Below are 12610 nucleotides of genomic sequence, written 5' to 3' on the forward strand. Positions count from 1 at the left end.
CCAAAGAAAAACTTCTAAGATAAAATGCTGGTTTCCATGGCGTCCTTCCAGCATTAATTTACACTTATGTTCTGGAGTATGAGATTGACACCACCCAGCAAAGTCTCTCCCACCTATAGAAACTCACTTCACTCTTACTGTACCACCCAGTCGTGGCTTGTGTGCCAGAAAATGAATTCCTAATATTGTTTTGCATATCTGGTTTTGACTTTAGTTTGTCCAGAGTAGTCTTTTTTTTCTTGCATTGTTCTCCTGAACTCAGCTATGCTGACTATGATATTTAACTTGGCAAGTATTCCTTCCTATATTACACTTTTGTGTTAGTCACGGCCACCTTTGAGTTTGATAATATTCTCTATGCTATCTTCTTCTCAGTCTCAGGTTTGCGTGTTAAAGTATACAATCCTGACATTCAGTCAGTTTATGGTTGCCTAGCATTTCATTAGTAAACATTGACAAATGTATTATTATGATGATTATTATTTATATTCGCAGAATTACAATTTTCTTATATCACTCTAAGGAAAATTAACGTGAACTTCTCACCTCAGCTCCTGCAGTTTACAGTTTGGCTTTCTTAGCCCTTCACAGAGAATTTTTATTCCCAAGTCCTCAATTTTATTTCCACCCAGTTGCAATTTGGTCAGAAATTGGTTTCTAGTAATAACTGAGAGTAGATCCTCACAGCAGGCTGAGGTAACATCACAGCTCTCCAGACTGTAAACATTTGAAAAATACAACTTTCTTAAAAGGAAATTAAAATGAATCTTCAGCATCATTCACTTATCACATCACAGACAAATTAGATATGCTGGTGTCAAAATATAAATATATCTGCATGCAGCAGTGTTTGCAGACATGCTTAAGAACCTCATTACCGGGCACTTTTGATTGAAAAATTGCTAGCATAACATTTATTTAATAGCAAGGGATGTATGGCTATCATATGAATATCATAACACAACAGTTTTGTACAGATTTTGTATCTAAAAATAAAAAAAATATCTAAATTTACACAATTGTTACTTTCCACATTTTTATTCATCCTTTATAAAATTATTTTGAAAATGGAAAGCTTTAGACAGTATACAGTATCCTTTATCTTGTAATATTTCATACAGGGTCTAAAATGTTAATATAAAAGCAAAAATGCATGTTTATCACACACAGTTTGTATGGAAAAATATATGAAAACATTGTCAAAATCCTTATTTGTAGGTATTTGCAAGGAGCCTGAAGACATTCCTAGTCATACAAATCATCAACTAGCTTCAGCATCTAATTAACTTTTTTAATTTTGACTTGATTTAATGTTATCTGAATTGTAATATATTGGAAACAATCTCACATTGAACCTGTGCATTGAAAGAGTGGATGTGCTTTTAGTTCCTTTATGGTGCCTCTAGAGTCTGAGGTTGCACGAAAAGGCATATGGGTGCAGTCCTTTGTTCCAAGGATATTGGGCAATCAATCCCATCTATAGAAACCCCATCCACCTTTGACCAGCCTTCATTAGTTGAGGGAAATTAAATTAACGCCTGACAGCAACTCCTAAGGGCAGTGAAGAAATATCCCGGCACCCTATAGAAGCTGGATAGAGGTATTCTAGTCCCAAAACCGTACATTCTTTGGAACTCTGGATTCCTAAAGCACTTCAGCCTGCTTAAATGTTTTATGTATGAAGTGTGTATACACTTTTTTCATTTTACAAACAGTGCAGATTTCAATAGAATTTGACACTTTAACCTTGTTCCCCCCTATGGCTTTTAAGCAGGCAACAGGCCCTGTTACTTTCTGGTTGTTAAGCTCAGTGGAGCTAAACTCAAGAGGCAGCAAAAGCCAAGAGCACCTGCCTTGCAAAGCTTTCTTATTGAACAGCATTGGGAAGTCTGTAATTGGACTGCCACAGTAGGTCTGAGCTGGGGAAGATGGATGTAGGGAAGCTTGAAAAAGCAGCAGACAATACAACTGCTGTTTTTAGATATACCCCAATGAGCAATGCACAATTAATGCATGCATGTTTGAATTTGGTGTATATCTACTAAACAGCGACTTTTCATTGATTTGCATTTGGGCAGTAGAATGTCCCTTTAACGATAGTTCAAAGTGTTCCAGTGGTAGTGATCTACTTGGCATTTGCTACAGTTACTATTAAAGCTGAAATCATTTGGTGTAAATGATAATTTGTGTTCTTATAGAACACTGACACTGTAGTATACAGAAGAAACAAATGTGTGAGTTATAGGCGCTTATTAAAGCGGCACTGTCATGCCGAACTTACCTTTCCTCAATCTCTTCCTCTTCTCCCCCTCTCTCGGGATCTGTTCTTCTTTTCTTCCATTCTTCTTTAGTTTTCTTTAAAATCATAAGACAAAGTAGGGACTCTGTCTTATGGAGGATTCCTCCGCTTGACCAGCTCTGACCAGCGGAGGAGCAAAGTGTGCTTCATTTCCGCTGGTCAGAGCAATTTTCCCATGATCCCTAGCTTTCCTCCCAGTTCCCACAATGCTTCCTGTCAGTATTGGGGGCCAGGGGGGGGAGGACAGTAGGTCCCCCCCCCTTATTATTTTATTAGGGCCCCCACCCACCGCGCAGGGGTGGGGGCCGGGGGGGAGGACAGTAGGTCCCCCCCTTATTGTTTTATTAGGGCCCCCACCCACCGCGCAGGGGTGGGGGCTGGGGGGGGGAGGACAGTAGGTCCCCCCCTTATTGTTTTATTAGGGCCCCCACCCACCGCGCAGGAGTGGGGGCCGGGGGGAGGACAGTAGGTCCCCCCCCCCTTATTGTTTTATTAGGGCCCCCACCCACCGCGCAGGGGTGGGGGCCGGGGGGAAGGACAGTAGGTCCCCCCCCTTATTATTTTATTAGTGCCCCCACCCACCGCGCCTTATTACCATTTATGTTTTTACAGTGAGCAGCCACAGGCTGCTCACTGTTTAGTGGACATGCCCCTACTCGCGGTATAGCGAGTAGGGGCATTGGGGAGATTTTAATCTCCCTTGTGCTATTATGGGGGTCATATTGACCCCCATAGAGTGAGGGGGGGACCTGGGGGGCTTATGAAGTGGTGGGGAGCACAGCTCCCCACCGCTTCTGTCTTTACATATTACAAGGAGGGAGCTGCACGTCGGTAGCTCCCTCCTTGTAGTAAACTGATAGAACAAACGAACACTGATACTCAGTGTCAGTTTGTTCGTCTGATTTTTTCTATTCATTCATTCGTCTGTCTGATGAATGAATGAATAGGTGAAATTCCTGTTCGCATGTCCAGGTGTTTCACTGGGCATGTGCGGGAATCTCACAGTCTGTGTAGTGTGGGTAGATGACGTGTCCCACAGGGACTTCACCTACCCACACAAAGATGGCGGCGCCCTGAATAAAGATCGGGGCAGAAGATACAGATTTAAAAATAGGTAATCTGGGGGGCTTAGGGGCATTTGGGGGTGACTAGGGGGGCAATTGGATGTAGTGGAGGCGGGAGGGGGGTTAAAAAAAAAAACGGGATTCGGCATGACAGTGCCGCTTTAATATAGTGATTTTCAGTGGTAGCAGCTTGTACACTTTGTGGGTGCTCCAAAAATCACCCACTATTTTGGAAAAATAAAACAAAAGCACACAGAGAGGATAGAGAGTGAGAGAACCCTCTGCCACTCCGTGAGACAGTAGTGCAGCGCTGAATAATAAAATAAACTCACCCTATTCGAATTAGTTGGGTAGTTCAACTAGGTCACATATATACACATGTAAAAAAACAAATAAAGACTGTATAGTGCAGAGTTGTTTAAACCAGTGAGTAGAATTAACTGTAAAATAACAAACTCACATGCTAATGAGCCTTTTTAGGAATAGGCTCTAAACTCTTCCGCAAGTATGTTTTAGGGTAACATACACCCCCCTTTTGGATCTTCTCAGAGGTTGTGCTTCCAATATGTTTTGTAGAGAAAAGGAGACACAAAGGGGTATACACTCTAAGTGAGATCTTTAAGTGCAGAGCAAAATTGTAAAAATTACAGAATATGCTCACCTGGCTCAGAGCCTTCCAAACTGGCTCTGAGTATATGAGTTATGCGTCAAATATAGGGTGACAGCTCCCTTTGGAACCTGGGGAACATTGAAGACTGGATCCACTTGTTTGGTAAAAAATGCACAGAAAAGTGCTTGTTTAATAAAGATAAAAATAAACACAATTAAAATTCAAATAAAAGGTATGTAGATCTACATACCTTTTATTTGAATTTTAATGAGTCCTGTTGGCTAGGTATGCAGTTACCCCTGAGGTGTACCGCAGGAAATTTCGGTAGTCTAAAAAAATTGGAAAAAGATTCTCATGCGGAGTGGGCTTGTTGCTTAACCTGGGCAGCCCAAAACTGATGCATTCTCAACAAGCCAAATTCTCCAATTGTTCCTGTTGGAGCAATTTTATAATGGTCTCTCCACGGAGATGCAGGAATGGGTGAGGGACCTGCAACCCAAAACTCTGATGGATGCAGCATTCGACCCCAATGTCCCGCTACCTTCCACAGCTACCAACCACTCATGCGTTTCCTCCACCTTCAGCACCCCCATTCAGAAGACAACCAAGAGGGCACCATACCCGGCAGCTACTCAATGCCATCAATGTTTCAGGTATAGCCACATGTAGAGAGATTGCCCTTTACAGAGAGACTGGTCTCAATGGATTCACCCAGGGACTCCTCCAGCACCACGAGCAGCCGCCCACTTTTACCAGGCTGCTCCTCTGTACGCTCCTAATCCCAACGAGGAGGCCTGGACCTTTCTGCATGAGGCGGATCCAGTACAAGCCATGGCAGACAATCAAAATCACCACAGGTAGCCGGTCAAGTTGAATGGGCGTACCATGCAAGGTCTGTGGGACACAGGAGCCACACTGACCCTAGTACAGCACCAGCCAATAACAAAAGCAGAAAAGAAAGGAGAAACAGTCGCCACCCGGGTAGCAGGGGGGGAGCCATTCACTGCAAATGTTCAGCTTGACTGGAGCGCTGGAAACTAAATCGTGGCGGTGGGGCTCAAGAACCACCTACCAGCCAATGTGTTACTTTGCAACGACCTGGACCAGCTAACCTCCACTTATGTGACCACCGACAGTCCTGAGAATCATACCCTGTGATGAACAGACAACAAGCCCGCACCACCTCATGCTCACGCTCAAGGGCTCAGGTAGGCACACGTGCCCTTCCCCTTGCCCCGGTCCCCTTGCCCTGAGATATCCCTGCAGAGTTTAGGAAAAAAGTAGTCTCTGACCCTTCCCTCCAGAAGTATAGGGATAAAGTGACCACTAGTCAGGCACGGTTGGAGGGGGAGCTGTTTATCTAGGAGAGGGGGTTGTTATATGGCATAGCATAGAGGGTAGGTTCAGGGACCCCTCCTATTACCACCAAACAGCTTGTGGTACCGACTCACCCAAAGCTTTTTCTGGCCAGGCATCTCCAGAGACCTATGGCAAAACTGCCAGTATTATGAAAAAGGAAAGTATGAAGGTAGTATACCAGTATTCAGGGCCGGACTGGGAACTAAAATCAGCCCTGGAAAAAAATTCTATACCAGCCCAATAATGCGTCGCGCCAGAATAGTGTGCTGATATAGAGGGTGAAAAAATAACTTGAAATTGAAAACTCTTACTCCAACGAAGGGACGCATATAGGGCTTCAAAATAAACAAAAGAGTGCCTTTATTTTAAGTAGACGTACATTTGCATATAATCAATGTTTCAGTACAACTACTTTGGCCTATTAAGGACATTTTAGTAATGGTACTGAAATGCTGAATGTCTGCAGTTGCACAACTAAAAAGATGAAGTGATCTGGTTAATTTTGAAGTTCTATGGGTGCGCTCTTCACTTTGAATATGTTATTGTGCATGAGTATGCAACTAGCAACAAGACAGGGCAAATACGTGCTCATTACATTTATTTATATATATATATATATATATATATATTGACATTTATGTGTGTATTATGCATATATAAATGTATATTACTATATGTGTAAATATTATAGGCATAATTATATGTTACTAATACACACATCAATATATATGCATATATATATATATATATGTGTGTGTGTGTATTACTGTCGGGATAAGATACATTTACGACTATTACCTTTACCTCGTTTAATGTATCTTGTCTCCAATTGTCTCCTTTTTTTCCTCTTACAGCGACCCATCTTTTACTTCATCCCAGTCCCTGGGTGTTTCTTTTTACCGTTCTCCAGCCTCTGTATTTCTCTTTCCCCCAGCTCCTTTTGTGTTGTTCTTAGCCCCAGCCACTTTGTCTCTTTCTCCCCTTCCAAATCTCATCTGTGTGTCTCTTTCTAACTCCAGACTCTGTGTGCCTCTTTCTCTTCTCCCAGCCACTCTCTGTCTCTTTTTCCCCAGCCCAGCGTTGCCTCCCACAAATCTTGTGTCACTTTGTTCCCCTTCCCTACTGTATGTCTCTTTGTCCCCCCAAAAAACCTTCTGTGTGTCTCTCTTCCCCATCTCCTCCCTGTGTCTCTCTCTTACCCCTCTGTCTCTTTGTACCCCCATCCCCTGTGTCTCTCTATTACCCCATCTGTCTATGTGTCCCCCCTTCTCCTGTGTCTCTCTATTACCCCTCTCTTTGTCCCCCCTTCCCTGGTGTCTCTCTATTACCCCTCTCTTTGTCCCCCCCATCCCCTGTCTCTATATTACCCAATCTGTCTTTGTGTCCCCCCCAACCTGATGTCTTTCTATTACCCCTCAGTCTCTGTGTCCCCTGAGTTTCTGTTACCCCTCTATTTGTCTCCCCCTTCCCCTCTATTTGTCTCCCCCCTTCCCCTCTATTTGTCTCCCCCCTTCCCCTCTATTTGTCTCCCCCCTTCCCCTCTATTTGTCTCCCCCCTTCCCCTCTATTTGACCCTCCTTCCCCTCTATTTGTCTCCCCCGTCCCCTCTATTTGTCTCCCCGTCCCCTCTATTTGTCCCCCCTCCCCCTCTATTTGTCCCCCCTCCCCCTCTATTTGTCTCCCCCTCCCCCTCTATTTGTCTCCCCCCTTCCTCTCTATTTGCCCCCCTTTCCCCTCTATTTGCCTCCCCCCTTTCCCCTCTATTTGTCCCCCCCTTCCCCTCTATTTGTCTCCCCCTTCCCCTCTATTTGACCCTCCTTCCCCTCTATTTGTATCCCCCCTCCCCCTCTATTTGTCTCCCCCCCTTCCCCTTTATTTGGCTCCCCCTCCTTCCCCTCTATTTGTCTCCCCCTCCTTCCCCTCTATTTGTCCCCCTCCTTCCCCTCTATTTGTCCCCCTCCTTCCCCTCTATTTGTCCCCCTCCTTCCCCTCTATTTGTCCCCCTCCTTCCCCTCTATTTGCCCCCTCCTTCCCCTCTATTTGCCCCCCTTCTTCCCCTCTATTTGCCCCCCTTCCCCTCTATTTGTCTCCCTCCATTCCCCTTCTGTGTGCCTGCTGACCTTGTTACAGGAGGACTGAGGGAGGGGGCGGAGCTAACTACCAAGCTCCCTCGCGGTTCCCATAATTCCCAGCATGGACACATCATAGAGTAGTGATTACTCTATGATGTGGCTGAGCTGAGAATTATGGGAACCGCAAGGGAGCTTGGTAGTTAGCTCCGCCCCCTCCCTCAGTCCTCCTGTGCTGACAGCTATGCTGCTGTCAGTATCAGTGAGTGTGCCGCCGGACTGGTTAGCCGGCCGACCGGCACACTCACTGATACTGACAGCTGTCAGCACAGGAGATGGGGCCGCCGGCCGCAAGGTGAGTAATCACCTCTGAGTGTGCCGCCGGACCGGCCACCCGGCGGCACCGACATGCGGCCGGCGGCCGCGATTTTATTAAAATATAGGGAGCAGGGTTCCCTCTCCATCTCCAGCCCCCCAGGTGCCGCGGCCCACCGGGAAATTTCCCGGTATCCCGGTGGGCCAGTCCGGCCCTGCCAGTATTGGGGTACTAGAAGCACATAAGAAGTGCTATGAGTAATAATACCGATGGGAGGCTAAAGATACAAATAGAAATAAAAAATATTGAAAAAGATATATTAAAAATTGCCAATCACCCAAAGTGTAACACACAAACTAAATAAGGTGGAAAAACCTGAAATAAATGATTAAATGAAAGACATAGCTTGATAACTGAAAATTAAAACGTTCTAAAGTTGCACTCTATTTATTCTCTGTTGGAGCACACGTCTGTGCTTCACATGAATTATGATAAATGTGAAATATTGAAGGGGGAAGGATAAGGTACCCTGGGGTGTAGAGGATACGAATCCTGTGTATGTATAACAAAGGAATTACCTAAGTAAAAAGAGCCTTGATACAGAGTATGAAAGCAACAGGCTCAGTAAATAAGCATAGGTGGTAAAAAGTAACAATTCATCAGTAAATGTTACCAATTTAGTTGCACTGTAAGTTTGCTGTATATTAGACTAGCAGTGAGCCTCTGTGTAACACAGAGCAGTTTAGAACTGTCACATTAGCCTGTAAGGTCAAATGCAAATAAATTTTATCAGTGATACTAAATAGTACACCTTAATGTTATAGTCTCTTGTTGAAATAAATAAAGGTTCAAATGAATAGCCAGAGTGCTAGGTGTAAGCTTAGATGGGTGCGGGCAGGACTCTGGGTTATGAGAACACACTGTTGTGCTATGCTCTCAGGATACCAAGGGAGAGTCATCCCCTTTAAGGGAATGACTATGCAGCTTATTATATTAAGTTGATACCTACCCTCTATGTTTGCACTCTACTCCTTCTATATACTTTACAAGGGGGGTTGGATTAAGGTGCCCTTGAAGGCACGGGGAGGCTATCCACGGATAGTTTATTTAGTGATATCGTTCTCTTCACGGATTGCTATTAAATATTTGTTTTTTCTCCCCTTGGTATCCTGAGAGCATAGCACAACAGTAGGCTATTTTTTAAATGTTATACCTATTGGAATAAACTACCCCTTTTTTCCTCTATCAAGTCCTTGGAGTGCATCTCTTTATTTCTGTTTATATATTTTCAACGTGGGATTGCACCAAGGCTAAATTGAACTATACACATGAAAGGGTAAGTGCCAAGAAACATTGTTTGTGTGTGTGTGTGTATATATATATATATATATATATATATATATATATATATATATTATTATTCTATTATTTATATTGCGCCAACAAATTCCATAGCGCTGTACAATGGGTGGACTAACAGACACATAATTGAGATCAGACCACTGGACATACAGGAACAGAGAGGGTTGAGGGCCACAAAGGGTTAAAGTAGGGGAATTAAATAGTTTGTTAGAGAAGGGTTTATTGAGTGCTTGGTATGTCATTTTTGACAGTTGCAGGAAAGGAGTCATGGGGTGGGGGATGAAAAACCTGCTGACAGTGTAATTGATACGCTTTAATGAAGAAGTGAGTTTTCAAAGATTTTTTGAAGAAGTGGAGGCTGGGTGAAAGTCGGATTGAGGAGGGAAGGGAGTTCCACAGAAGAGGTGCAGCCCTCGAGAAGTCTTTAAGACGAGCATCAGAGGTGGGGATCCGGGCAGAGGATATGCGTAGGTCTTGGGCTGAGCGCAGGGGTCTCGATGGGACATACTTGTGTATGAGGGAGGATAGGTATGTTGGAGCAGCATTATGTAGGGATTTGTAAGCAAGCGCCAGAATTTTGAATTGGGCCCTGTATCTAACTGGAAGCCAATGCAGGGAGCGTGGAGGCATGGGAGGTGCGACCGGACAGGAAAATAAGCCTCGCAGCCGCATTCATTATAGATTGCAGCGGTGCAAGCTGGGAACATGTAAGACCGGTGAGAAGGGGATTGCAATAGTCAAGGCGAGAGAGAACAACAGCATGAACCAGTACCTTAGCCGCGTCCAGCGTTATATATGGGCGGATGCGCGCTATGTTCTTGAGTTGGAAGTGACAGGATTTGGCTATCAATTGGACATGGGGAGTAAAAGAGAGGTCAGAATCAAGAAGAACCCCTAGGCAGCGAGCTTGCGAGGTAGAAGTGATAGTAGCGCCGTTGACTTGGATGGAGACAGACACAGGAGTAGCAGCACTTGAGGGAGGAAAAACTAGAAGTTCTGTTTTGGACAGGTTGAGTTTAACCCCTTAAGGACCAAACTTCTGGAATAAAAGGGAATCATGACATGTCAGACATGTCATGTATCCTTAAGGGGTAAAGGAAGTGAGCAGCCATTCAGTTGGAAATAGCAGAGAGGCAGTCAGAAACATGAGTCAAGGTGGGTGGAGAGAGATCAGGGGAGGACAGGTAGATTTGTGTGTCATCTGCATATAAATGATATTGGAAGCCAAAGGAGCTGATGAGTTTACCAAGGGAGGCAGTATAGATAGATAACAGTAGGGGGCCGAGGACAGAACCTTGGGGGACGCCGACAGAGAGGGGTTGAGGAGAAGAGGCAGTGCTAGAGAAAGAAACACTGAAAGAGTGCTGGGAGAGGTAGGAGGAGCACCAGGATAAAGCAGTATCCCGTAGACCAAAGTTACGGAGAATGTGAAGAAGCTGTTGATGATCAACAGTGTCAAAGGCGGCAGAAAGATCAAGGAGGATTAGGATAGAGTATTGGCCGCGAGATTTAGCAGCAATTAAGTTGTTGGATACTTTGGTCACAGCAGTTTCGACAGAGTGACCAGCGCGAAATGCAGACTGAAGGGGGTCAAGCAGAGAGTTGGATTTGAGAAAGTCTATCATTCTGGCATACACAAATCTCTCGAGGATCTTGGAGGCAAATGGCAGTAGCGAGATAGGGCGGTAGTGGGATGGGGAGTTGGGATCAAGGATGGGCTTTTTCAGAATCGGGGTTACAGTTGCATGTTTGAAGGGTGAGGGAAATGTGCCAGAGGAAAGGGAGAGATTGAAGATGTTAGCGAGAGGTAGAGCAAGAGAGGGATACAAAGTGCGGATGAGATGCGAGGGAATAGGATCGAGGGAGCAGGTGGTGGGGCGGGAGGACAGGAGCAGAGCAGAAACCTCTTGTTCTGTAGCAGGTGCAAATGAGCATAGGATGGCAGGGGGAGTGGGGTTTGTTGTTGTATTGATAGGGGTAGGAGATAGATTAGAGATCTCGTTCCTGATTGTAGAGATCTTCTCAGTGAAATGAGATGCGAAGTTTGTGACGGACAAGGTGGTGGAAGGAGGGGGAGTCACAGGGTGAAGAAGAGCATCAAAAGTGTGAAACAGGTGTTTGGGTTGATGGGACAGTGTGCTTAGGAGGGTGTTGAAGTAGTTTACTTTTGCAGAGGAAAGAGCCATGCTGTAGGAGCGCAGCATAAATTTAAAGTGGACAAAGTCAGATGCAAAGTGAGATTTTCTCCAGCAGCGTTCAGCAGTTCTGGAACATTTTTGGAGGTAACGGGTTAGCTTGGTGTGCCAGGGTTGTAATTGGGGGCGCTTGCTGCGTTTAACTGTAGGAGGTGCCATGATGTCAAGTTGAGAGGAGAGAGTGGAGTTGTAGAGTGTGGTTGCAGAGTTAGGGCAGTTGAGATTTGAGATGGGTAAAAGGAGTGTTTGGAGTTTGGTGGAGAAGTGCTGGAGATCGAGGGAGTTGAGGTTTCTGCGAGGTTGGAGAGTTGATGGTGGTGAAATTTTGGTTTGGGGTATGCAGATGTTAAATGATAGCAGATGGTGGTCAGACAAAGGAAATGGAACAGTGGAGAGATCAGAGGTGGTACAGAGATTGGTGAAGATGAGGTCAAGAGTGTTTCCTGCGATGTCCCATAGTGTTTCTTACTATGGGACAGTTTGTTCAGAATATTTTTTTTCTCCCCTGTCCCATAGTGCCCCCCCCTCCCATAGTCTGAGTTGCTGAGGTAGAAATCTGTGTGAGTCCAAAGGAGGAGGTTACAGAGAGCAGACGGGAGGCATCAGGGCAGTTGAGCTTGTTGATAGGGATATTGAAGTCCCCAAGAGGGAATGCTAGAGGAAAGAAAGTGGGGTAACCAGGAGGAAAAGTGTTCAATAAATAGTTTAGGGTGACCGGGGGGGGGGGGGGGGCGATAGATGATGGCAATTCTTAAAGGAGTGGGCTTAAAAAGGCGTACAGTGTGAACTTCAAATGAATTAAAGGATAGGGCAGGGGCAGGGAGGATAGGCTGAAAGGTACATTGAGGGGACAGAAGGATGCCTACACTACCTCCTTTACAGTCAAGTCTGGGAGTATGGGAGAACTGTAGACCACCGAAACATAAAGAAGCAGGAGTAGCAGTATCGGATGGGGACAGCCAAGTCTCAGTAAGTGCCAGTATTGTGAGTGAGTTAGAGATGATGAGGTCATGTATAGCTGTAGATTTGATATTACTACAAATGGAGCGAGCGTTCCAGAGTGCACACTGAATTTTAGTAGAGGAGGATAGACTGCAGGGTATTTGGAGGAGGTTTGCATGGTTTCTGGTTATTTTAGTGTGAGCAGATGAGATGAGGGGCCCTGGGTTGGGAGAGATGTCCCCAGCTGCCAGAAGTAGGAGGAGAGATAGTGACAGGAGGTGTGAATGGGTTTTATATGGGCGGCGACTAGGGTGAGATTGGGTTAGAGCAGAAGAGAGAGAATAGAGAAATGAGTGCAGGGCTTGAGATGAGAGAAGGGGGGCCCACCAAGGAG

The 12610-nt window shown here is 45.1% G+C and overlaps 1 protein-coding gene across 1 annotated transcript in view; it reads right to left on the bottom strand.

Annotated features, from left to right (window-relative positions):
• LOC134575593 (NACHT, LRR and PYD domains-containing protein 3-like) overlaps positions 1–12610 on the bottom strand; it is a 180401-nt gene that overhangs the window by 88842 nt on the left and 78949 nt on the right. Inside the window, exon 11 of the mRNA XM_063434914.1 lies at positions 547–717. Coding sequence (XP_063290984.1) covers positions 547–717 — 171 coding nt within the window. The remainder of the gene's footprint in view (positions 1–546; positions 718–12610) is intronic.

Source organism: Pelobates fuscus, chromosome 10 (genome assembly GCF_036172605.1).
Source record: "Pelobates fuscus isolate aPelFus1 chromosome 10, aPelFus1.pri, whole genome shotgun sequence".
Taxonomy (NCBI): domain Eukaryota; kingdom Metazoa; phylum Chordata; class Amphibia; order Anura; family Pelobatidae; genus Pelobates; species Pelobates fuscus.